This window comes from Orbilia oligospora, assembly GCF_000225545.1.
Source record: "Orbilia oligospora ATCC 24927 unplaced genomic scaffold scaffold00188, whole genome shotgun sequence".
NCBI lineage: Eukaryota > Fungi > Ascomycota > Orbiliomycetes > Orbiliales > Orbiliaceae > Orbilia > Orbilia oligospora.
The window spans coordinates 971563-997449 of record NW_011645745.1 but is presented as its reverse complement, the minus strand read 5'-3'; the positions used below and the strand labels follow the sequence as shown (position 1 = coordinate 997449).

The 25887-nt window shown below is 45.1% G+C and overlaps 7 protein-coding genes across 7 annotated transcripts; 3 read left to right on the top strand and 4 right to left on the bottom strand.

The window, feature by feature from the left end:
* Positions 1-74: 74 nt before the first annotated feature.
* On the bottom strand, positions 75-1774 carry AOL_s00188g297 (uncharacterized protein; the record flags this gene model as incomplete). The annotated part of the gene is made up of 6 exons (XM_011128545.1): positions 75-131; positions 187-273; positions 331-495; positions 551-814; positions 870-1663; positions 1729-1774. 6 exons carry the CDS (start codon positions 1772-1774, stop codon positions 75-77), a joined length of 1413 nt encoding a protein of 470 aa, XP_011126847.1.
* Positions 1775-3370: 1596 nt separating this feature from the next.
* AOL_s00188g296 (uncharacterized protein) lies at positions 3371-4523 on the top strand (the record flags this gene model as incomplete). The annotated part of the gene is made up of 3 exons (XM_011128544.1): positions 3371-3642; positions 3730-4359; positions 4421-4523. The coding sequence occupies 3 exons, from the start codon at positions 3371-3373 to the stop codon at positions 4521-4523; spliced, it is 1005 nt and encodes a 334-aa protein (XP_011126846.1).
* A 1409-nt stretch (positions 4524-5932) lies between these two features.
* Positions 5933-6691, bottom strand: AOL_s00188g295 (uncharacterized protein; the record flags this gene model as incomplete). Its single annotated transcript, XM_011128543.1, has 1 exon — positions 5933-6691. The coding sequence occupies one exon, from the start codon at positions 6689-6691 to the stop codon at positions 5933-5935; it is 759 nt and encodes a 252-aa protein (XP_011126845.1).
* A 2637-nt stretch (positions 6692-9328) lies between these two features.
* On the top strand, positions 9329-9934 carry AOL_s00188g294 (uncharacterized protein; the record flags this gene model as incomplete). Its single annotated transcript, XM_011128542.1, has 1 exon — positions 9329-9934. One exon carries the CDS (start codon positions 9329-9331, stop codon positions 9932-9934), a length of 606 nt encoding a protein of 201 aa, XP_011126844.1.
* A 444-nt stretch (positions 9935-10378) lies between these two features.
* Positions 10379-12278, bottom strand: AOL_s00188g293 (uncharacterized protein; the record flags this gene model as incomplete). Its single annotated transcript, XM_011128541.1, has 4 exons — positions 10379-10968; positions 11051-11665; positions 11735-11918; positions 11985-12278. The coding sequence occupies 4 exons, from the start codon at positions 12276-12278 to the stop codon at positions 10379-10381; spliced, it is 1683 nt and encodes a 560-aa protein (XP_011126843.1).
* A 2301-nt stretch (positions 12279-14579) lies between these two features.
* AOL_s00188g292 (uncharacterized protein) lies at positions 14580-16142 on the bottom strand (the record flags this gene model as incomplete). The annotated part of the gene is made up of 5 exons (XM_011128540.1): positions 14580-14694; positions 14758-15164; positions 15225-15327; positions 15416-15769; positions 15829-16142. 5 exons carry the CDS (start codon positions 16140-16142, stop codon positions 14580-14582), a joined length of 1293 nt encoding a protein of 430 aa, XP_011126842.1.
* Positions 16143-23069: 6927 nt separating this feature from the next.
* On the top strand, positions 23070-25619 carry AOL_s00188g291 (uncharacterized protein; the record flags this gene model as incomplete). The annotated part of the gene is made up of 3 exons (XM_011128539.1): positions 23070-23364; positions 23460-24217; positions 24273-25619. The coding sequence occupies 3 exons, from the start codon at positions 23070-23072 to the stop codon at positions 25617-25619; spliced, it is 2400 nt and encodes a 799-aa protein (XP_011126841.1).
* Positions 25620-25887: the final 268 nt, after the last annotated feature.

Genomic DNA, 25887 nt, shown 5'->3' with positions numbered 1-25887 from the left:
ACATCCAATCAATGGCTTCTAGTTACGAGACTGCAAAAAAAGATTGCGGTCTAGGAACATATTAAGACCATCACTTAATAATCTTCTCCACGACTCAAGATTTCTTTGTGGCTCTCCCTCAGAATAAGAGTCTATCGTCGTCATCAGCATTCGGACCATCGCCGTCATATAGAGGTACGAACTTACATGCTCGAACTGTGCGGAATATGAACCCTCAATATCTGTCAAAGGTTTGTAGGCCTCGACAATACCGTGTTGAACGAGACAATTCATCTACAACTATGTTAGAGAGGCAAGATATAAACTAATGTTTTCGTATGCTTCACTCACGCCTGCGAGGTAGCGATCTAGACCTAGTCGGTCAAGATATCGACGACAAAACACGATCGTACTGAAGTTCTCCCTAATGGTCTTATGCAGTCGTTTAGCAGACGCAAGAGGAAGCGATGTTGTTAATGGGGCATCGTGGTTAAGTCCATAACCATAAATCCCGACCTAATACACTGTCAGAAAGGCTTTAAACATTGGTTAATTAAATATGGGTGCATACGTCGTCACGGGTATAGCCGCGACCGGTGGACCCAAAAGTCTCGATGGCGAATATTTCGCCCTCTTCCATTTTGGTTTGATCCGAGTTCTTCACAAATGGAATCGATTTCCCACCATGAATATGCCAGTGTTTGATGTCATGCGCTGTGAGATTTCGGACTGGCTTGACGGGGTAGGTTTTTCCACGGATCTCGACCTCCCAGCTTTCCATTGCTTCCTGGATAGCAGCACTAACATCCGAGATACGTACATCGATACCAGCAGTCTGTTATAATCTTGTTAGCGATTGTATGGCTAATACAAGAGTCAGGAGGTGTTACCTTGACCCCAGTGTTAGTTGCATCCTTGACCGCGGCTAAAAGGTCATCGTACGTAGGGTCAAAAGCCATAGTAAAGGCGCTGTCGACGATCCAGCCGTTAATGTGAACACCAAAATCGACCGTCATGACATCCTGATGCTGTACTACAACCCCCTTCCCAGGACTCGGCGTATAGTGGGCGACTTCATGGTTAAGGCAGATGCCAGTAGGGAAGCCCATTCCGCCTTTAAGACTGTCCCCTGTTTCTAACCCTGGGTGGCCTAAAAGCGCTCTAACACTATCTTCGATCCCCTCTGCGATCTCCAAGGTACTATGACCAGGTTTGACGTTTTCTCGGACCCAACGACGGGTCTGCCGGTGAACCTCGGCCGCCTTGCGGTAAGTTTGTAGGAATTCCCCGTCTTCCGCGTTAAATTGTAGACGAGCCGTATGGCGTTCCTCAGCGGTTTTCGTCCGGATTTTGGTATAGTGCTGGACTTCTCCTTCAGGATACTCCCCGGTCGGGAAAAGCTCGGTCAACGGAATCCTGGGGGGATTGGATTGCTTCTTAGCCCCGGACACCGTCTTCTTCTTCTTCTTCTTTGACTTTTTCTTCTTCTTCTTTGCGCTAGTGCTTTCGGAAGGTAATTGATTTTCAGTGGAGATGATAGTCACTTCACCGTGGGCGTCGTCGTCGTCGTCGCTGTCATCCTCATTTACCACATCTCCGAGACAGCCATCTCCGTCTCGAGAGTTATGGGAGCCCCGCGGCTCGCCGCCATCACGACAGGCTCCATTCGAGTTCGATGAATCGCCTAAGCAAAATTAGATTGGGAATCCAAGGTCCAAAACCAAGCGAAACAGGCTTTTGTTCACATACCATGATCATTGCGATGAGGTTCGTTTTCTGGAGTTTTGGAACCCATTCCGACATTTACAGACTAATTACTTATTCAGGTTCAGCGCTCCGTTAAACAGGAGTGGGTAGTTTCGACGATTTGGATTTAGGCGTTCTTCGTAGCGATTTTGATATCTTGTGTAGTTGGAAAAATTGTAGGAGCTTGGAAGGATCTAGCTGAGAAACCGTCGACGTCCCCGCGTGTGCCGGTCTCCATCTGCCGATCACGTGTTGGCTCGAGTCGTACAGTTGGATTTCCGATTTAGGAAACTTGGCAATACAAAACATAATGTGTTGCGTCTGTCCCCAACACACAATAGTCTGGCTAGTTACAGGACGGGATGGAGACTTGGAGGCCGATACTCCCCGAACATCAGGAGCAATATATACATACTATTTAATATCCATTGAAAGATACATACTAGTGGAGTATAGAACAATCTAGCAGAATCACACCCGTTGGTACGTTAATTGCGAAAAATTATATCAATAGCGAGGCCTACCCGAAGATCTATTCGACGAATACTTCATATCAACAGTTTCCACCTGCACCGCGCGTAGCGTTGAAGTATACTAGTCCCGTATTGCGGTTTTCCTCCTATAATTTAGAGCTAAATTTACTCCCATTTAATAGTAGTTAAACTCATGAACGATATCATGATCACTAATTTTATGTTAATTATATCAGACTATACATTTCCCGACCTGCAAGATCTGTCAATCTAAGATTTTAGTGGCTCAAAGCTAAGACGCCAAGCCGGATCCTGAACTGCGTCGAAATAACAGCCGGCTTCGTTGTTGCTTAGCCGTCGGGTTCACTTTTAAAACTCTCAGGTGCTGGGATCAGAGTTGCTTAGAAAGGCTTGTCTTCCGCCCAGAACCTTCGGAAAAGGCTTGCGATTTTAAAAAGCTTGAGAATATTACACCCTCCGTCATTGACCATTCTAAACGTGACATTTCCGTTATGGATCCAGACCAGCACCTATACCTGGTTCCAGTTGAAACGGTGAGGCCAAGGGTTCTTTGGGTCTGGAAAACATGATCCGCATGTTCCTGACAGCAATATCATAAACGTTATAAACCTGCCCGCGACACTATTGGCATATCCTTGATATTTTGAGAACCCAAAATTTTCGAATCTAAATAATGAAGGAGCTTATTTTCCTTCGTTTCAGCACCCTCTCAAGGAAATGTGGCGAAACGCCGGCTCCACGGGGAAATGACCGATGCTGTAGTCCTTTTCACACGTATTCTCCCGGTTTATCCATGAAAATCGGCGTGGATTACGTCCGGGATGGCAGCCCCGGTCTCCCCACTATATATTTAGTTCTGTTCCAACCTCTTCTTCCACTCACTAGGGAAAGCAGACCGACTTTCCGAATTTCAAAACACATCTTCATTTCAGGCAGGGGGGACGACCAACCCGAGAGAATGAACATCGCGATGGCACCAAAGAACAGAGCCACAATATAATCGAGCATCGCGAATGTTGGATCTAGAATATATAAATACTTTCGCACTCCTCCTTACCATGGAGCACGTTTTCTTAATTCCCCGTCATATCCATCCAAACTAGATCCCATTTGCTTCATAGAGTAGATTATAGAATACACCATCCGCAAAGATGCTTGCCCAAACCGCTCTTCTCGCCGCTGCCGCGCTCCTCCCTCTCTCATTCGCCCAAATCTCTGAAGATTTCGAAAACGGATGGGATCAAAGCAAATGGTCAATCTATGCACCTGATTGTAACCAGGGAGGTAGTGTCAGCCTCGATAGCTCTACTGCCCACAGCGGTAGCAATTCGATCAAGGTTTCCGGAGCTGGCGGCTACTGCGGACATATCTTTGTCGGCACAAAGCAAGTCCCTGCTGGTGATGTTTACGTCAGGGCCTGGATGTATGCTACCTTACCCCTAAATTTACAAAAAAGGTTTCGAAATTTCTAATTCTCGTGGAATGGATGCTAACGAAAATGATTATACAGTAAGGCTTCCAAAGCTCTCACTAGCAGCCATGTTACCTTCATCACTATGCCCGATTCTTCTCTAGGCACCAACAAGCACCTTCGTATTGGTGGTCAGAACTCAATTTTGATGTATAATCGTGAGACCGATGACGCCACCCTTCCGGATCTCTCTCCTCAAGGTGTCGCTGCTTCCACCGCCCTCCCAACCGGCAGCTTTCAGTGTTTCGAATACCACATCGGATCTGATGGCACCATCGAGACGTGGCTGAATGGCAATGCCATTTCCGCTCTGACCGTCGGACCTGGAATTACCAACCCCAACGGCCAGCAATGGGTGAGGTCTAGCTACAGCCCCAAGCTGACCGGTATTTACTTCGGTTGGGAATCTTACGGTGGAGATACCAACACCTTCTGGTATGACGATATCGTCATTGGCTCCAGCAGGGTTGGATGCAGCGGGAGCCAGCCAACTACTACTGCCAGAACTACCACAACCACCACCGCCAGAACAACCACTCCTGTTACAACCACTAGGACTACCACACCAGTGACTACCACAAGGACGACTACTCCAGTTACCACTATAAGAACAACTACTCCGGTCACCACTCCATCCACCACAACTACTGCCAGCTCACCCGCTCAATCGTAAGTTTTGTCCTTATTTTACCTTACATCAATACGAGAGTAGCAGCTAACGATCTTGCAGACAATGGGGACAGTGCGGCGGTGTCGGCTGGACAGGCCCAACCACTTGTGTCAGCGGAACCACATGCCAGGCCTTAAACCCTTACTATTCTCAGTGCTTGTAAAGAAAAGGAGACAGGCCTGCTAGAATCCCCCACTATGTAAATATTGACGATTGATCTACAAGGGAGAGATATGCTTCTTTCTCGTACATAACTACTATGGAGTTTTGATAACTTCTGTATATAGCTATAGCTATTTGCTATTTGATATATTAAATCGCTTGGATATCTGCGTAATTTCCCTGGTAAAAGTCACGATCTATAAGTCTAGACCGTTGTACGACCCTAAGGAGGCTAAATTCAGTGAGTATCTTGTAGACGGACTTGTCTACTAGTACTCGCCAATGTAGAGATCCGGAAACCTAGGGTATTTCAGCTACGTATCAAAACGGGTCAATGAAGGTGTATCTCGGTTCACAGATATTTCATGGGGCGGAGTTGGCCCGCGACTATCAGAATAGAGCTACTCCACATCTAGGTACCCTTATCACCTCTAGACCTGAATATACGTGTTATTGCACATGATTATTTTACGATTTTACAATTCAGGCATGCATGGCCCTTTTACGTCACGCCAAGTTTTGTACTGCAGTACCCGTATGCTGGCCGTATGCGCGATTGTGGATATTTCCCGTTCTCTGTTTGTTTGTCTACGATCCCATGTACATGTTCATATGCGACATTTATGCACTAAGACCGTAAAACGGAAATCCAATCCACACACACCTGGTCTCGTTCCCAGCACACACCTAAGAAGTCTAAGAAAAGAAGTCTGCAATATACTACCGTATCAAAATACCTCCAGAAGTCTAGGTATTTATCATAATATCATCACATGATATTTTTGTGAGTTAATACGCTATTTTCCGCGCAATATCATTATATTAGGGATATTGTCTGTTATTATTATATCAGGCCGAGGATGTTGAACGGGGTTGCCAAGTTTGAAGTGAACAAAGTACTGGTGTTTAATAAAATGGGAAGCATGTTAAAAATTCAAATTTATTCAGGTTGTGGCCGACTATTACCTTTTTCATTTACAGAACATTGGAATTGCAAAAAAATATCGGGGTAGCGGCAAATATGTGATTCAACCTAATACAGCGCTAGCTCTGGCAGACCTCCGAGAGCTCACTACATGTGGCTATACTCTTTCCCGTACCAACTAATTAGGAGAGGTGCTTACTTTGTAGAGCTCTAGATATCGATTAAGAGCGCGTTAAATTGGAAGACGCTATTTTCCCGAGCTCACCACTCGGAATAGGGTTCTTATTTCTATAGAAATCTCAGAAGACAATAATTGCGAAGGTTCTTTCTGAATTGAGGTAAAATAGGGTAATTCTACCGTTATCGCGAACAATGCATTCCTTACGGTAGTTTAATATCTAATAACACCCTATTTCCTTCTTAATAAATAGTAACATATAGTAGTCCCGTATTGTCTCGTATGTCATGGTAGATAGAAATGGAATCTAAAACGTCAACTTTCTTGTTGAGATTAGAGTTCCAGAATACCTTCCCCTATATGGCGCTCTACCTGGTTCAATGAATCCCCTTCCATCAACTCGAATTTGTCCCCGACAAGTCTTCGACCCGGAGCCAACGGTAAACGTCCAACTGCCTACATCGGGTAGATATACATTCGCAAGCAACCCGCTTCTTGCATTGAACCCGCTCAATTGGTTCGCCGCGGCGTACCTAGTGTCTATTGTATTCGTGTAAGTGCTTCCACTTCGAGTTTGATAAACATAATCCAAGCGCGACTGTCCGAACCGCCCGTTTGCCAAAGTATATAAATAGCGATTGGTGAAGTATCTAATAGATCCAGCTACAGGACTTGCGGCGGGGCTACCAACGCTTATGAAGAAATCAAGGAGATTTCTCCCATTTTTTGTTGTAGTAGATATTGGTGATGTGACGACAATGTTCCCACTGACGATCCAGTTTTGCCAATTGCCCTGGTTCCGACCATCAATCGTAACCCGATAAATAAGTGCATTGACGGTTATTGCTCTTTTCTCGAGCTGGTCTGAGCCCTCTGTGGTGCTGTAGCGTCTGCGTAGGGCTTCGATGTCTCGTGCGTGAAGAATATCCTCGAGGCCCTCGAGGCTTGAGGTTTCGTTGAAAGAAAGCCCAGAGAAGATATCTTCGTCTTGGGAGGTCTGTGGAACGACTACTCCATTAACAGCTAATAGGAGGTAGCTCAAGATGTAGAAGATGCATAGGCGCATTTTGAGGCTCGTCGCTATACTATGATATAAAATTTTATTAAAGCCGATCAGTGAATCGTAGTACCTGTATGCCTGAGGCTCCAGGATGAAATCACCAACCCTCTTCCACTAGGATATCTGCCCCTATAAATACTCAGCTTCTTTCCCTTCCATGGAGTTTATTTTCCACCACTTGGGAGCTGAACAAAACCGTGCGCAACACGATTGCATAGATCGAGGCAAAAATTTCGGTTGAAGATTGGAGGCGTATTTCAGCCGCAAAGGCGTTCTCATAGCTTTTGTAATGAACCAATCCAGTACAATAACCGACCTCCAAATACCAGGGGTTAATTGATTCAAGCAACAATACGAAAACGACCGAAAACTTTCAATTGCGTGACCGTCGACCTTTGCAAATTCGGTTGGCAATCGTCAACCGAGGGTTGCAAACTCTCCGTGCGCGGATGGGGACTACGCCGGTGGCTGGAAGCAACGCCGCTATATAGTTAATTCATTGACGAAACGCCCAATCTAAACTAAGTAGATAAATAGATAAATCGGTTATCAGCTCATCTCCAACGAGACCACTCATCTCTGAATCCAGGCTCCGATACTTCAAGAGTGATCTGGAGCCAAGGCGGATGCGGGCTCAGATCTTCTTAGAACTTTCTGTGATATATACGTAAAAGTTTTTGTCTTTTCCAAATTGCTCTAATGGGTGTAGATTGCACCTTGAGACATCAAGCGAGAATTTCAGCCGTTAGATATTCCTCGACAATCGTTATAGGATAAAGCCGATATACCCCGGCGAGACAAGATACACTCTACCGGCGTTATACTTAGCATATTGTATTCAAAGGCAAACACATCGGCTCAATACAAAGCTATCGGCTTAGCCAGTTTCATGGCAGTGTTTCGATAAAAAACGGCATCGCATGAGGTCGCAATATGCAATTGCGCAAACGGCCACCCCCATGAAGTATCACTATTAACAATTTCTTACATGATTGTTTTTCAAGCTCGTCAATTTTCCAATCGCCTCGGTGTCAGGTAATTCTCAACCACCGTGATTCAACCTCAGCTTGTGTTGGCTGACCTTACTAGTTGCACTTCAGCTTTTAATGTGTCTGGGTACAAAGCCAGTTCAGCTCAATTGATCAATTGTGCCAGTAAATTTTAAAATGATATTACGATGATGATTCACCAGCTATCTAACTAGAAGCTTCAATAAATTAATTCTACGGATACAAAATGTGTCTCGACAGCTTATAGTATTGCTACGGAAGCATGACCAAGGCTGACCAAGATCAAATCCACATTAATTGCTTGGAAATACACAAGCTTCAAAGCGACTGCACAAGCCTGCAGGGCTGGGTCCTCGTAGGGGATTAGTCAAGTCAACTGCCTGATTACTCTGCATGCCTCGTTAAAGTATAACATGTAGCTTAAATACACTTTTCTAGGATAATTCCTCCCGAGATCTCATTGGTTTCGGATGAATCATCAAGTCTCAGTATTCCACCTTCCAAGAAACCGTACCAATTATACCATGGAAATAATTTGACAACCTGTCCGTACGAAAGATACGGCACAATATTCAATGGTATAGAAACGAAACGGATGCTGGCCCGTGACACATGCGCGCATATGCGCAATCCTTGGGTAACAAACATTTTTGGGCCCGAAATATTAATGGACATGGAGCACATGAAGGGAGCGTGCGGAGGCAACCATAACCCGGCCATTCACATTAGAATAGCCGCTCCACTAGTGCCAATATTGAAACTTCATGATGCCTTATGTCCAATATCGCGACAATCAACATGGGACCGGCCGTTGCTGCATACGCTTTGACCTTCTGAGTTCCATTGTCTGCAGTAACAGGGCCACCGTGCAACCCAAGACCCGACACAAGCTTTGGCCAACCGAAAGGCTGTGGAACAACCCCAAAGGGGAAGTACAACATCTCCAACATTGCAACACTATCCCGAAAGTGCGGAAACCTCTCTAAAATTGCTTACCACCCCGGATGCCAAGGCATATTTTGAAGAAAAAAAGAACTAGATGAAAATTAAACTACCCACGAGCTCAGTCCTGCATGTCTCAAGATATGGATTTTACGGAGTTGGAATTCCTCCAGTTTGAACCCATATCAACGTGGCCAACGCAAGCAATTGGTCCGGCTTATGCAGTCAACAGTCGACATGAGGGTTAGCTTGCTAACATGGGACAGGATATTTTGCAATTCTATCGAGAGCGCTTTAATTTTGAGAGGATATGAAATTTTTTGCGGGTATCGCGACAGTCAGCGGGAGGCAATCACAACTGGTTGTAAGCAGTAGCCTAACACAGCTTACAGAGCTATCTATAGTGTATTCACATCTACCGGCCGAGATTTCAACTTCGAAAACTTTGGCTTCATGAATCCACTTATCTATACTGCAGGGTGACTTCGTATTCAGACTATATCGATTGCTTAGGCCGGCTACAGATATCGGTTTATATAAAGCGCCCTAAACCCCCCTCGAAATCAAATTTCCATCAGCATCACTCCCAGTATCAAACATAGAAGCCTACAGAGTTCAAACTCTCAAACCATTATCAAGCTCCCAAGGAACCACCTCGACTATAAAACTCCTACCTACTTTTACTACCAAAATGCGATTTCTCAATCTCGTAACTGCTCTCGCAGCAGCAAACCTCGTGGCGTCAGCCCCTGCTGCTGCCTCTTCCTCTGCTCCTCCCGTACCCACCACTGATGCCGTAGAAGGCCGTCTCATTCGAGTCAAAGATGTTTTCCCAGGCCATGCACAAGGAGATCTAGTAATTGGGCAAATCTTGGCTGTCAACGCTACTACCGATGAACCAGAAGCGAAGCTCCAAAAACGCTATTCTACCTCTTGCAACACTGGTCCATACTGGGTTTTGCAAGACCAGGCTAACCGTGCTATTGCCGGTGTGTGCACTTACATGCGCGACCATGACGATGTCAAGCCTCAATTTGGCCGTCAAGTGTCTATTCGATGGGATCATTATCAGGACACTTCTGGGACCTGGGTCCACATCAAGGATATTTGGGGTGTTGACAAGAATGGAAACTGGGTCCTCAAGGCTCCATTAGCCTCTACCTTTGACTGGGAATCCTGCTTCAACTCTTTCTTCGAGTTGATCTACTCATGCCGCGGTACTAATCCCGATACCGCCGGGGGTCAGCTCTGGGGATACGGCCTTGGATGGGAAAGCGGTCTTTCCTGGTTTATCTAAATATAAACCTTCAAAATATATATCTCGACTTGTTTGTCGCCCATGAAACGGTATATATACCATACTATTCAATGATATGAAGCCTGTAGCAAGCATCCGCGCTACCGAACCTGCAATTCCCTTTTCTTCTAAAGCCAAAATTCCCTTCTATCTGTCATATAGTCTTAATCCTCAATCCTGTATTTAAACATCCACCCTGATATCAGGCCAAATATCAAGTACATTCACTCATGGAAATGAATTCTCCCCGATGAATTGTAGAAATCGTATATTCGTAACTAGATCACGTGTATTCACTATCATGTTACACAGTCAATCGATCGAGAGTTTTGGGGTTCGATTTTAATTATTAGGATATTAACAGATATTAATTTAGAATATTGACCATTTTGCAACTGACTCTTTGCAGGACGTTTACATCATCTGGGTAAACAAGCAAATAAACTACCTATTAAGACGGGGGCTTTTATCAATGAACCATTGGATTCCTGGTGCCCGGTAATTATCCTGGCCCACGACAGTATTCCCGGCACCTTTATCAAAGACCATCTCATTGGCTCCGCTGCCGTACTGTGGCCAGTGAGGCAATCCAGCAGCGCCATTTGGATTTCCATTAACAAAGAATTTAATCCACGTTCTAGCCATCATTTTCGAAAGAGCGACATAATCGGCTCTATCGGGACCATTCATCGGATAAGAGGAGCTGAAGGGATCCCAAAGGTCCGTATTATGGAGAACGTAAACAATTTCCGTGAAATGAGTCGCACCGAGGTGGGCAGGATATCCGTTCGATACGCATTTGAACCTATAGGACCAAACGGGGACATTTCGCGAGGTGAGTTCTTGTGCGAACATACGTCTTGGCGCGGTGAACGTGTGATCGGTCATGATGGCAGAAGTTCTAAAAAATAAGCTTCCTATGTTAGAAGGAAGGGGAAGACCAGCATAATGTTCCTCAGGTGGGATTGAAATTCCGCTGTGGTAGTGGGTAACAATCTCATTGGCTAGGTTATCGTTGATTTCGAAAAGTGTTTCTAATGGTGACGCGGGCCTTGAGTTAGATTGAGTGTTCCCTGTTATGTCACTTTGAAGGGTTGTAAAATAAGTTCAACTTACTCATGACGGATACAAGTTGTGTCTCATCGTTAACGGCCCTAGAACCAATGGGAGTGAACGAAGTACCATCATCACTATTGTGACCGACAATCGTTGGCACTCTGACGAATTTTCCATCCTTGATAAGCTTGCTCGCGAATTCAGGGATCATATCACCGTCAAGCATTGGGCTAACATAATGAGGGGTTGCTTGTGCCCAAGCCCAGATAGCACTTTCAGGGGCATTTCGCATACATTGCAGCCTGTCGGTTTCGTCGGTGCATGCAGTATAGGTAGCAAGGGATTCAAAAGTGGACTGGAAAGTATGGGGCCACGTGATAGGCGTCATCATGCCGGTCCCACTCTGCAAGACTGCACGTTGGAAGAGGCCGTCATTTCGTCCGCCCCAGGCGAGTTGGTGCCAGTTCACCGAGGCGCCGCCGGCAGACTCGCCGAATATGGTAACCTTGAATGGATCACCACCAAAAGCTCGAATGTTTTCTTGGATCCAGTGCAAAGCCAAGCGTTGGTCCTTCAGCCCATTGTTTGCGTTTCGGGTACCCGCAATCTCTCGACCTCCAAGAAATCCCCAAACGCCTAGTCTATAATTGATAGTAATAGCAATTATTGGGGTTCCTAATGCCCTATTAGTGTGAAGCTTAATGGCATAAACAATTTCGTGTCTTCAACGGACGAATAACCCACCCATTTGTACAGACTGCTGAACAATGTTATTCATGTTATATGTGTCGCGGGCCCCGCTTCCACCTGACCACCCGCCGCCATGGATCCAAACGGCAACAGGAAGTTTCGCAAATTGGTTAACGTTTACGGGGCGAACGACGTTAAGAGTTAAGCAATCTTCTGACATGGGCTTGTCTCGATTTTCCTATTCAAAGTATTTAGATCGATTTGAGTTCCACTAAACGCCTATTTTACGGATTCTTAAACTTACCCTGCCAGTTCCATAACACCAATTCCCATATTCCGATGCATTGATGTTCCTTCTAGTGTTGAGGAATTGAGGAGGTCGGAACCTAAGATTGCCGACCGGAGGCTGGGCATAGGGGATACCAAGGAAGAAGTCCTGAGCGTATTCTGGGCTGTATTTGCCAGAAACTGTCCCATTGCGAAGATTCACTTGTGGAACATAGTTCTGGGGACGGTGTGGGCGCCTACCGGCTTCCACACCTGCAGATAACTGCAGCGCCAGTGGCAGCGACAATGACAAGAAGGATGAGATCTTCATGGTTGCGAATTTTGTCTGAAGGCCCCAATTCTGGATTCCACAAAGACTCTAGGACCAAAAATGAGAGTAACGGTCCTGGGACTTCGAGGTTTTATAGACTTTCATGTGGTAATGTTCACTCGGTGCTAAACGGAACCAAGAAACCGAGAAGTTCTCATGGTCCGTTATCGATTGATGTGATTGAATCCCAGACCATGGGCTGCATGTTCCCACCTTCCAAATCCTCATATCACTTGAATCATTGCGGTGCATTTGCCCCACTTCTTCATGATGATTTTCGTGATATTTCTTCTTCTTCCATGGCGGCCTTTATGTTCGTTTAAATTCATGAGCTATACTGTCCCTGTGTTGGGAATGTAAAACCTTCCGATCCCCGGCGGAGCGCCAGAGACTAACCATGATGAGAAACCACCAAGAAACCTAAGACTTACCGAAGGACTTAAGGAAGGTTGGAATAAAGTTAGGTAGCGAAATAACTCGGCTAGGCGACTACTCCGTACTCCATACCTCTAGGAATATAAGGTAGCAACAGATCTTGGTCCGAACTAGAGTTCCAGTCGCTAGGAATATAGCTATTGATTGACAGTGGAACAGTATCAGAAGACTGGGAATCGTGATCGAGAAAAAAAAAGCCTATCGTATCAATTCCATGCATGTATATGTGATATACCGTTAACCGACCGCCAAATTCCCCGCACACGTGTATACTTATCCGTACATGGCAGCTCCATTGATGAAGCTAGGTAATGATCCCGCCGAGCAGCCTAGCCAGCGCCTAGTCTGCTTCAACGAGATTTCAAATCCTATAATACTTATCTATATTACAATAGTCCATCCGTGCCGTTCTCACAATGCAATGATGCGCGTGAAGAGCTCTGTGGTCCTGCCAGGCCACAGTGGCGCATGCACTGCATTGACCTGGAGACCCCTCCGACTGGTTGGAAGGAACAGGTTTTACCCACAGAGCCCACTCACTATCAACGCCACATCAATGCAATGATGTTCTATAACCGTATACAGCCTGGTTGCCCAGCCGCTCAGATATCCGATGAAAGTCATGCAGGGTCTTTCTCGCTTGAACCCAGCTGTGTTGGCGAGTGGCGTATTTAGAGTTTTTCTTGTGTAGTCTGGGGAAATTCGAGCCTATGGTGCAGTCCCGTTAGAGTTAACTTATCGTATTCAACATTCGCTACGAGACAAATTCAATGTCTGAATTAAATGCGTAGGCCTATTATTTTACATAGATATCACCATAGATTCTCATTCTCCAGCTATCTGCTTTCTTGGAGTTCTCTCATTTTCTACCCCGCACGACCGCGCGCAGCCGACAGCCTACTAGTATACTGGGCATTGCGCTAAGACAGATAGCTATCAACAGTACCAAGCCTGTGATGATCATATGATAGCCTCCACTCAACATGCAACATGGCGATTTCTCGCTCGAGTCTCTAATACATCAAGATCCAGCTCAAGAAATCGTGAGGCACACCTTCTTCTATAGTCATCATGAACTCCGATAGACATCAAACTTGGCCGTTATAGCTCGTACAGTGTACCCGTGATTGAATTGGGGGGCAAAGGCTATAAAATCGTTATCGACAACTTTTTCGTACGACAGAACATCCCAATCTTGAACATCCTCGTCAAATGAGCAAGGATTGTGGGGTATGAGGTTCAATTCAGACCATCAATGTTGTAAATAACATGCCGATCTGGGTATACTAGTACGAGACGTCGAGACTATGCAAAACCAAGTCAATGATAACAACCAATTGGCTACCACTGCAATCAAAGTAATACCTAGCTGGCGTCCCCACAGTTTGGTGATCCTTCAAAATAGCATTAGCTACGCGTTTGTCATCAGAATGCACATAGCACACATAACAATGCCCCGTATCTCAATAAACTACGGTCATGGGCGGAACGTTAATTAACCTACGTACATTACGACAACCAAAGTCCACACCGTCCAAGGCAAAGCAACGAAAACTAAACTAGAACTGGTCTCGTTCCCAGACGTCACAAAGGGCAGCACTTTGTTTGGACTAGAACGCTAGCGGCCCAAGACAGCCTGCTACCCCAGACTATGCTAGCGCGCACTCCCGGTGCTTAGCTGGGGTCTGATGCGCATAACAAGAGGATATCACCGCGGGTCACCATGTTCAGTCTCGTAACCAAACTGTGCACCATGTTCACGAATCGAATCAAGATCCAACAATTCAACACAAGACTAGTTATGCACCTCACATGCGAGCCCTAGCTGAAACCGCGTGGCGTTATAACTGCTTTGAATTTGTACTATTAGAATGAAGAGTACTCTTGAAAGTAATCTAGCTGCTGGCTGCGAATCATTTGGAGGGCGATATCCAGATCAGACCACTCGGGGATTTTCTGTTTACATAATGCATCCATAGCTCTAATCATACACCAGGTGTGTTAATATTCGCTGATGAGATACCAGTCAAACGAATGAGCTTACTTCATGATTGCAGTCTCTAGCGAGATGCCAGCACCTCTGGACATATTTGCCATGCCCAAGCAATCCAAAACCACATTCCCAATTTCATCAATTTTTGGCTCCATTCTGGCAGTCATAAAGGCTACAAAATAATCGGTAGCGTTTGGTGACAGCAGGTTGCGTAACACTCTATAGATATATCGACCTATAGAAGCTTCTAACGAGCGGACCAGAATCAATGGGTCGTTGATACATGTCACTAAGCTCTCAATTTCCGGTGATATCCCTCCCGGAGCCGTCATTCCAGTGCCTATTGCAAGTCCGATCATTGTATTTCCGATGATAGTTCCGACCGCTGCTCCAACGAGAATACCGATAGCCGTTATCGAGGAGCTGGTACATTCCGCTATCGCTTCTGCAACTTGGTCCTGTTTGAAGTTAATTATCCCAGCTATTGTAAACCTAATGTATAGGATACGTAGACAAACCTCATTCCCTGGAACTAGCTCAGCACCTCCCGGAATATATCCTACCCTTGGAGAATCTTTTAACAGATCCGCTGTCTCAGATTTTGTGTCGATTTTTTGAGTTCTTTACATTAAGTCTAGTATCAGATCCGGTCTCGATCGAGATCCTCGAAGCAACACAAACTCGTTAACAGTGGACAGATGATACTCACCGCCTGGTAAATTCGAACTGGCCATCTCTGTTTACAATGGAATGGGCAAGGTTAATGTCGTTGTTATTCCAGGTGGTATGATTGGAGAGCCGTCTCGACCTCGGCCGCCACCGAGGATGACAGCGCAAATGACCCCGTAGCCGTACTTCCGAAGGCGACGGGCATAATTGAAATTCATCCCCAGTTTTGAAGAGGTGACTACTTCCAGATTCAATTCTACCTTCGATATTCCCGTAGTGCTCATCTAGATTTATATCGGTGTAATGAAGTTTTCCATCGTAGCCAAAGCATAGGCCTTGGAGGGTAGAATTGTTAAGGTTCAGGCATGCCGAAGATACCGTAATCGATTCGTGTCTATACTCTAGGTCAGCTCTTTAATGCTAGTATATTATTAGCGACCGCTTAATACGGACAGTTTCTGAAATTTCAATGTGCCATTGTCGTTTTTGATAAAGAGATTTAAATCTATCGACGTTCTAGGCCCCCACGATCCGTCCGGTCGCATAAGTTGAGCAAATAAGACGGTTCCTTGTAAATGGGAAGACCCTGGTCTGGACCATCCAAACCAACCTGAAGAAGCGACATCAAACTCGCCGTTGTAGCTACCGATGTGCTCGTTCAAGTCAATCCGTGACTGGACCCAAATATCTTCATCCTTACGAACCCACGCTACTAGCAAGGTATCTTCCTGAAGTGCGAAGTCGCTTGTCGTGAATGCGAATGCCATCGTTATAATCTATCAAATATTTGGCGGGGGTTATGTTGGTTTATTGATCCAGCGCGAAACTGACCTCAAATGCAGTCCATCTTTCGGTAAAAATATATTTATCAAGATAGTTCGTCGATACAGATCTTAGACCCAAAACACAGGGAACTTTGCCTACCAAGATATGCAATTCGGCGTCACCTCTCTCAAGCAAAAGTCATAGCGAAATAGAAATCTGCCACGTGCACCGAGGAAACTACGTTTTCAAGTCCAGCGCAGATTCTGACAGCAAGTCGCACAACTTGAAACTGACAGGAGCAAAAGCTTGCTGGCAAACCCCCCGCATCGATGAATCGGAACATATTGATTCACTTCTGTCGAATCGTGGGGTTTACACGTTGGAGACTTCGGTTACACCACGCATTCAAGTGGCCGCCATCTTTGTATTAGATACCAAGTCATCGTGCATATAAGGCGCGATTTTCTATGTAAAGAACTTCCGTACTTTGCCTAACATTATAGCGGAGTCGTAACAAGTTTACACTTACTCCTCGCTTCAAGTCACGGCACAGCACAAACTTTAGGACGACGCAATTAATTTGACGAAAATGATCTAAACTGTTTCAATAAAAAGAGTTAGACAGATTATTCAAAGTAACATAGCTTCTATAAAATTATTACAGCAATCTTGAACTAATACTTTCCCAAAAGCTGTGAAGGAAAGGAGCGATACCTAGGAGGTACCTCAACGAGAATGCGTTTTCATGTTGCAATTTTTGCGTTGTCCCAATACGGATGTACGTCTCCCCGTTCTCAGCATACTAACGGACGCAGCTTATAATAGAACGGAAGATGAGTGGGGAAGGAAGAGAGGCCGGAGGAATCCTGTAATATATAGATAGAGATCAACAAGAGATCTCTAACAGCTTGGGCAGCTGCAAGCCAGCTGAAAGAAAATAATTTCCCTGCATTAGCCTCAACAAAAGGCTTGATAATTCTTGGATTCGAGGCTAGACAATTCTTGGAAAGCCGTACTCTGATAGACCTAAAAAATGCATGGAATATATATATAGATGATGAGAAAATAAATCGGAATTCCGGAAGCGAATTTGAACCGGACCAGCTAAGCTTTAGCTAAATACCTAAGTACGATATATCGATGTTTATATCGCGATATATATATATATCGATATCAGCGCATGATGCATATATATATCTTTCTGTAGCTATAGATCTGCCAGCTCCTAACAGCCGTCCATAACTATGATTCTTATCGAAAGCGCTCCTTCCTAAAGGCATCTGCTACTCGGAGTTAATATATGGATATACATACTTACTGATCTAATCAAGAAACGGAGCAAGCCTAATACAATGTATGTACCGGGCTTGACGGAGCTCAGAGACTAAGTTTTTTGTTACTCGGAGCCCTCCTATACCAGTATGTTTAGTACCACTTGATGAACTGGTAGAGCTCTAAATCAAGGAATCAACGAAACGCCACGATACCAATTCTATGGGTATATTTATGCCATTGGACTACCGTATTCTAACAGGAGCGATGAGATATCAGCTTCGCAGTCTAAAGCCCGAAGCTTTTATAGAAATATTCTCCAGCGGCCTCACATTATATAATCTCGTAAACCAGAATTATTACACCAGGCTATTCTCGACATTTATATTATTGTCACCCGGGCAAAATAACAATATATATACGAAGCGAACTAATCTCGAGGCCAAACACCAGCATACCAGGAAATAAACTGGGGGTTGACTAAATTAACTATATTACTTCTAGACTATAATCGGCAATATTGTATGCTCATTACTAGTGCTATGTAGGTAGCTGTGAGACCATGAGAGATGCCTATAATACCTTGCAAAAAAAGCACAAAGACCCCGCACGGTCGATCTACCATCGCAGTCCATTTATAAACAAAGTGATGAGCGCTCGAGCTCGTCGTATAACGGATGTAATTTCCATATAAACAATTTGATGGATACTCAAGCGTCAGCCAGTGCTGTCGGGAAAGAATTACTCACCGGATAGGCTCACTGATGGACGAGTTCAACAGCGTTAATATTTAATACCAAACTCCTATAGCTGTAAACTACTTGTGTATAAATTTCAAGCACACGACGTCGACTGCGGCACCTGTCGATAGAAAACTAATTTGTTTCTTGTTAGGGTGGACCCAAAAATGACGCCGAGCCGCACATGCACTGATCAGCCATGTAAATGACACGAAAGCTCCTTTAAAAAATAGGACGAAAGGAGGTGACGAAGAAGATATAATATCATAGAAATTGAGGTGCTTTTATCCGGGATAGAATTCCGGAAGCTACGCATTCATATATGTGTCATAGAGTCGAATTTGAGACCTGAAGTACTTTAGTCTTAAGATCTTAGATCTGCTTGGAAGCCCGGCGTGAAGTTACATGATCCATAAGAAAAATACAATGTAGTATGTATATTATTGTACATGCAGCTCCCGGCAGCAACCGGAAGTACCTAGAAGAACTTAGCGATTGATATTTTATGCGGCTAAAGAACAACAAGAATATGAGCCAAAACGGTATGAGAAGAAACAGGAATACAATGGCAAATCTCTCAATGAGATTAACTAAAACGTCAGACTTTTTCGGAATTATAAAATCAATTTGTCTTGTAAACTAAACCCGGCAACGATAATCAGCTCATGACCTCAATTATCGATCTGCCGCTGAGAAAAAATCGTGATCTTTGTCGGTATCCCGAATCGTGCGGTTACCTCATTTATCTCCAGAAATCTCCCACTTTATAAATCTAGGATCACGGAATATGTCCTATATTGATGTGACCCTGATCTCGCTTCATTTCATTCGGATAGCATGCCGCATCTTTAAAAAAGATTGGAACTAGCCCATATGTGTGTCTGAAAGATCTTAAGACCAGTTGTATTACGTCTGCATGTTGGCAAAGGTTCCGAGTTCCCACGGCCCAGTCCCAAGCTCGAAACTTACCAATATCGCAGCCCGCAAATTCAACCAATACCATTTCAGAAAGCTTATCAAATACACCATCGCGACTAGTTTCAGTGCCCCACACTTGATAAACATAAATACCAATTATCTAACGAAAAGACTTGAGTTCGCCGCCGTCAGAAACGCTCGGAAATCGTACACGTACAGGAAAGGATGGCGTCTGTATATAGCCTTTCAGAGACTGAATTCGGCCAATCCAACACCCAGACCTATGGTATAATATGCACTCCGGATGTCGCAAGGGGTGCATAAGTATTCATTTAGCAAAGAGCGTCGGTATCTAATGCGCGTTCGCTTGTTTGTCAGATCTACATGGGGCTGGCAGGAAGATAGGGAAAAGGTTGGATTTCGATTCGTCTGGATCTGGATTATAAAGGAATGTGGAGATTAGTAACTAGTTTGCCCATTAATCCTGGATGAGGATCCTAGGATCAATCTAGGCGTTTATCATAGGTGCAGATGAGCGATATAGTCTGAATATAGAGTAAATTCATTTTATAACGCGTTACTTGATATATTTAGTAGGTTCCGTGACGAAGAGAAAGTGTCAGGAATAAATTTTCGAAATCGGGGAATGACCGGACGCTACGATTTCTGACAAATTTACTAGGGACTCGGAGTCCTAAGCCTTCTCTGCCACGGAGTCTCAATAATATCATCGTGTCATAGAAACTTCGAAGCCATTACGCTTTCATATCATTAGTCAAAGGAAGCCCAGAATCTCATTTCCGATCATTCAGGTGACTAAGCCCTTACGCCAGGGATCCGAAGACATTATTTGGTTTCTTTCAGCTTGCATACCATGTAGCATATACCGTTGCAACTTTTAGACTACATCTATGACCCCCGCGGCTCCAGTTAAACGGTGGCCTAGCTAGTGTATGAGGCTAGAGGTCGTCTGATCTAGATCAAAGTTTTCAGAGCTAAGAGGGGGGGCAACGGAAGATCCTTAAAACCTTGCCCTTGTTGAAAGTACTACCTCAGTCCCTTTTGCCATCACCATGGACTCGGGTCTGGGCTGTCGTGCTAGCCAGTTAGCTCGTTTCTCCGGTAAATCAAAATTAACATAGGGTCGAATCGTTCTCGTCGAAAATGCCAGTGGGAGTAGATGCTTTCCTAATTCAAATACTAGCCGGAAAAAAACTTGATATCCGCGGAAAGGAAAAACCAATACGAGGCGGTATGCAAGAGTGCGGAAAGGCAATCCTACAATTTACAAACCCACTCCGGACCATGGCCAGGTATCTTTTTCTTCGGAAAGGATCCTCCAGGAATGTCGCCAGGATAAACTCACAACCACGCGATATATACCCACATCACTTATAGCAAGTCCCACATTATGAAAGTCTCACGATGGAAGTATCCTTTCGGGTAATACATTGAAGTTTTATGTAAAAGTTGCATAAATTTGGAAAGTTATAACAAATAGAAAGCTCAATTCATGCGAAAAATCGAAGGTCAAATAGTGACAGGTTGAGGAATGTGGTTATATGTTATGGTACCTATATCATTTTTAATTGAAGTTCTGGTGCCTTGGTAAAAGAAAAAGAAAATAGCGAGAAAAGAAGAAGAAAAGAAAAAGAAAAGAAGAAGAAAAGAAGAGTAAGAGTAAGTAAAAGAAAGGTCCCGCATACACCCCATTGATTATGCACAAGACAAGGATGTGTCAAGAAGCATAAAGTGGAGAAATAATGAAGAAAATGGGATGTGTGTGTGCAACATGCATCCTGCAAGCGCTGCTGCACGGTTCACTCGTCAGCCGAGATTCCACAAGATCTTAATCCGACCTGTTAAAACACCACTCCCCACCCCAAACAACCTTTCTGAATACACCTTTCCAGCCCCGAATGATGCAATCGCATTTTCTCGCGACGCTACTCGTCGAAATCCCAAAAACAGCCCCCAACTTGGCTGAACGTGCGAATTGTTGGCAAATGTAGCCTCCCGGCTTGTGAACTCTTGTTATCTGCGGTTTTCAGGTGGTCAAGGCCAGACAAGAGTCTTGTCCACAGCAATTAATGGCGAGGACGAGAGAATAGGCTGAGCACAAGCTTTTGAAGGCCTTTGACAAGCATCTTGGGGGAATATTGGCAAATGCTTGACGACGGGACAAGAAATCGACAAGAGATCTATCATGTAGAAGGTTGACGACACTGCATAAATTCAATATATTTGTTGGTATTTCTCTGCGACATTCTGGAAGAATATTAGAAATGGGGTTTTCCAGTACAGGAAAAAGGCAAGAGGAGATCTCCGAGATCGCGAGCAGCTTGGACTCCACTTTGGTACCTTAATAGCCTAGCAGGAGTAGAAACCGGGCGCATACCAGGCGTACAGCGTGGAGAAGGAAACCTTCTTAGATGGAAAAGTGGGATCTTTTACTAAACCATTACTATTCCGGCGAGCTTGAACAGTCACGAATTACGATGTACAAGGCTAGTTACATTCGACGTTAGCGAGAAAAAGAACCCTTGGGAGGTAGATGTCTCAGGAGGGATAAGAGTCCATGCAATGCGTGGTCGATCGCTACCCTTCGAACTATTCGTCATTTAATGGCATATGAGGACGATATCACATCTTTGGCCGGTGTATTATTTCCTTGATTTTTTATTTTTTCTTTCTCGAGAAGCGGGAGATTGAGATTGTTTAGTGGCGTTTCCATTGATGCAGGGTGATACGAACTGCAACTCGTATGCTCTTCAACTTCTTTTTTGGAGAGCGAGATATGCGAAAGGTATTATTTGACATCCTTATGTTTTAGAGTGATATTGAGTTTGAGGAGTCGGTTAGAATTCATATGGAAGGTTCGGAAAAATTATTTTTTCCAGCAAAAAGTTTTCCAGAGCTAGAGACCGGTAATAATAGCCCATACAACGCGTATACGTACTAAGTAAGTAAGATCTGTAGGTATATGGATGTCGCTATCCTTGAAGCAAAAGCGACGGTGATATAACCATCATAGATCAGATCAGTTGCAGTTGCAGTTGAAGAGTCCTTTTTCAGTCGGCGAGGTCAATTGTCATAGCTCAGTTAAGGGTCTAGTCGGTAGAGCATCCCGTTGGCTACGAAACCCTCGCGGCCTCGTGGTTCCAACGTTTCCTTGGGAATTCTTGGGGGTAGCGAGTCACCCCTCATTTGCCATGGTGTACAGGTGTTGAATGTCGTTCGAATTGCCAGTTATTGCGTGATCTGCCTGATCCAATCATGCGGGATTCTGATTGGACATAAACGCCAAGATTCGCCAAGTCGCATCGTCCGATGGGTCCCGCGACGACCGGCTAGACCCCCAATAAGCAAAACACGACGTCAACTCCCACGCCAACTCCCATGCAGGTTACAGAATGTCGAGGGAGGAATTCCGTCGCGAACGATAGGCTACTTCGTTAGCTACGCAGTCTGGGTAATATCTCCAGGGCAAACGAGCATCTCGGACGGTTAGCCTTCATTCTTTCGCCTGCGCAGCGAGCCAGCATGTGAGCCAACCTGCATCAGCCGCCCCAAAGTAGCGGGTCCCATTATAATACATGGCAGCTTCACAACCACCACGCCCATGGCTGGTACTTTTAGACGTCTGGAGATAACTTTAAACATCCCTGTCGTGCTAAACTAGCAAGCTCCGGTTAGTGGACCTGGTCTATAACCTTTTTTTTTTTCTCTTGGGGCCAAATTTGCTGATCGTATTATCAAGCAGAATATGTATTCCCTAGAAATGCACAGTGCCTATGTACCACACCCATGTAACAAGATGGGGGAAAGGTGGTCGGGGTACATATAAAAGAAGGCACCTCCTTCTCACTCATCCTGAGATATACCGTGCGCAGCTGTCCAACATTCTAGTTATCTCTTTTGCACGCGACTCTGCATCCATACAGTAGACGACTAGGATCGGTATTGTCTTTTTTCATAATCAATACAGCCATCGTCATCATGGCTTCCTGGCAAAGGGGTGCCGCCAAACTGCTTGGTATCAAGCTTGATTCCGACATCAATGAGGGCGCCGTCACTCGAGGAGAGTCTATTCAGTCAACCGACACCTATGTCGAAGAGGAGCCAACCATCGGGGAGTGGGTTAGAGACCATATCCCACACAAGTCCGAGGTAGTCGAGTTTGTGACTTCGCTTTTCCCTTTCCTACAATGGATCGGAAACTACAATCTTCTCTGGCTTACCGGTGATCTTATTGCTGGTATCACTGTTGGTTTCGTTGTTGTTCCACAAGGAAGTAAGCATTTGCCAATCCTCTTGGGTTTTACTAAAGGGGTTATACAGAACCTTGCATATCATATTCTGTACTAACTGATAGGACGTTTTCTATAGTGGCATATGCCATCCTTGCTCAGCTTCCTGCCGAATATGGTCTTTACTCGTCTTTCGTGGGTGTCATGCTCTACTGGTTCTTCGCCACCTCCAAAGATATCACTATCGGACCCGTCGCTGTCATGTCTACTTTGGTCGGTAATATCGTTCTTAAAGCCGAGGAAACCCACCCAGAATTCACTAGACCACAAGTTGCGAGTGCTTTAGCTCTTATTTGTGGTTCTATCGTGTTTGCCATTGGTATCTTGAGGTTGGGATTCGTCGTCGACTATATCCCACTTCCAGCTATTGCTGCTTTCATGACAGGTTCCGCTCTTAATATTGCTATGGGCCAGATTCCTGGTCTCTTTGGTATCCCAAGTAGCATTGTCAACAATCGTGCCGAGACTTATAAAGTTTTTATCAACTTCTGGAAGCATATCGGCTCTGCGAAGCTCGATGCTGCCATGGGCCTTAGCGCTCTCGCTATGCTCTATATCATCCGTATCGTTGCAAACCGCATGGCCAAGAGATTCCCAAATTACAAGCGAACTTGGTTCTTCATCTCGACATTAAGAACCGCCTTTGTTATTCTTCTATACACCATGATCTCGTGGCTTGTCAACCGACACAGACGCTCGAAGCCAGCCTTTAGAATCTTGCAAAATGTCCCCAAGGGTTTCCAGCATATGGGTGTCCCACTTATCAACGGCGGTATCGTCAGCTCCTTCGTTGGAGAGCTTCCAGCAGCTGTCATTGTTTTGCTCATTGAACATATTGTAAGTTCTTACCTGGTTGACGATAGACGTAACCATCAGCTAACGTCATAAATAGGCTATTTCCAAGTCCTTCGGTCGCGTCAATGGTTACCAGATCAACCCATCCCAAGAATTGATTGCCATTGGTATCACCAATATCTTTGGACCATTCTTCGGTGCCTACCCCGCCACTGGATCTTTCTCCAGAACAGCTATCAAGGCCAAAGCCGGCGTCAGAACTCCAATTGCTGGTGTTATCACTGGTATCATCGTCCTTCTCGCCATCTATCTCCTCACCGCCGTCTTCTACTATATTCCAAATGCCTCCCTTGCCGGTGTTATTATCCACGCTGTCGGTGATCTTATCACTCCTCCTAATGTCGTCTACCGATTCTGGCGCGTTTCCCCCGTTGAGGTCGTTATCTTCTTCGCCGGTGTCTTCGTAGCTGTCTTTAGTTCCATTGAAAATGGTATCTATACCACCATCTCTGCATCCGCCGCTCTTCTCCTCTTCCGTCTCGCCAAGGCTAGGGGCCACTTCCTCGGCCGTGTCCGTGTCCAAATCGTTCCACCAGAAAATATCTCAACTGAGACTGTCGGACTCGGCGGCGGCTACGGTGCTACTGGCAAGTCTAAGACCGATCCAGAAATAAAGGGTATCAAGGGTGGCGAAGCTACCAGCGAACTTCCCGAGGCTCACCACCATGATGTCTTCCTTCCAATCGACCACAAGGATGGTTCCAATCCCGCTATCAACATCGATTCACCATTCCCAGGTGTTTTTGTTTTCCGCTTCTCTGAGGGTTTGATCTACCCTAACGCCGCGCACTACAGCGATCAACTCCTCGACTATGTTCAACTTAAATGCCGCCGCACTTCCCTTGATTCTTTCGCCCGTCTTGGTGACCGCCCATGGAACGACCGTGGCCCTAGGCACTTGACCATGGAGGACGATAACCGCCCAACACTTAAAGCCATTATCCTTGATTTCTCCGCAGTAAATAATGTTGACATCACCGCCGTTCAGACCCTCATTGATACCCGCAACACTCTCGATAAGTACGCCGCACCCAACCATGTCGACTGGCACTTCGCAGCCGTTAACAACCGATGGACGAAACGTGCTTTGACATCTGCTGGCTTCGGTTACCGATCTGAAGAGGTTGAATCCAACTCTGAGTCTGGAAAGGGACCCTGGAAACCACTCTACTCCGTTGCCGAAGTCAGCGCCCGCGTTGCTGGTATTGATGGTGCTAGCGACGACGGTGCCAGCGGTAGCAGCATTAAGAAGACAGATCTCGAGGCAGCACCTACCCATACCATTCAGATCTCGAAGAGAAGGGTTTTGGTACACTCCATTGCGAGACCGTTGTTCCATATTGATGTTAATGCAGCTTTGTTAGCTGCCCAGGAGAATCTTTGATTTCTCTTTAATTAGAGACAAGGTTACATGGCGTTTGTTTTGTTTCTGTTTTCAGTGTTTTTTTACTTGAATTTTCTTTTTATATTTGTAATGATGGTATCTACAAGATTGGGTTCTTTGGGAGCATATACTACCTACCGGGACCTACTAAAGTAGGTTGGGCTTTGGATGAACTTTTTTTTGAGGGGGTTTTCATACTTTTAAGCCGCTACATGGTATTACATTATATTACCACAGCATGCGTGAGAGTCTTTTTGTTCATGATGAT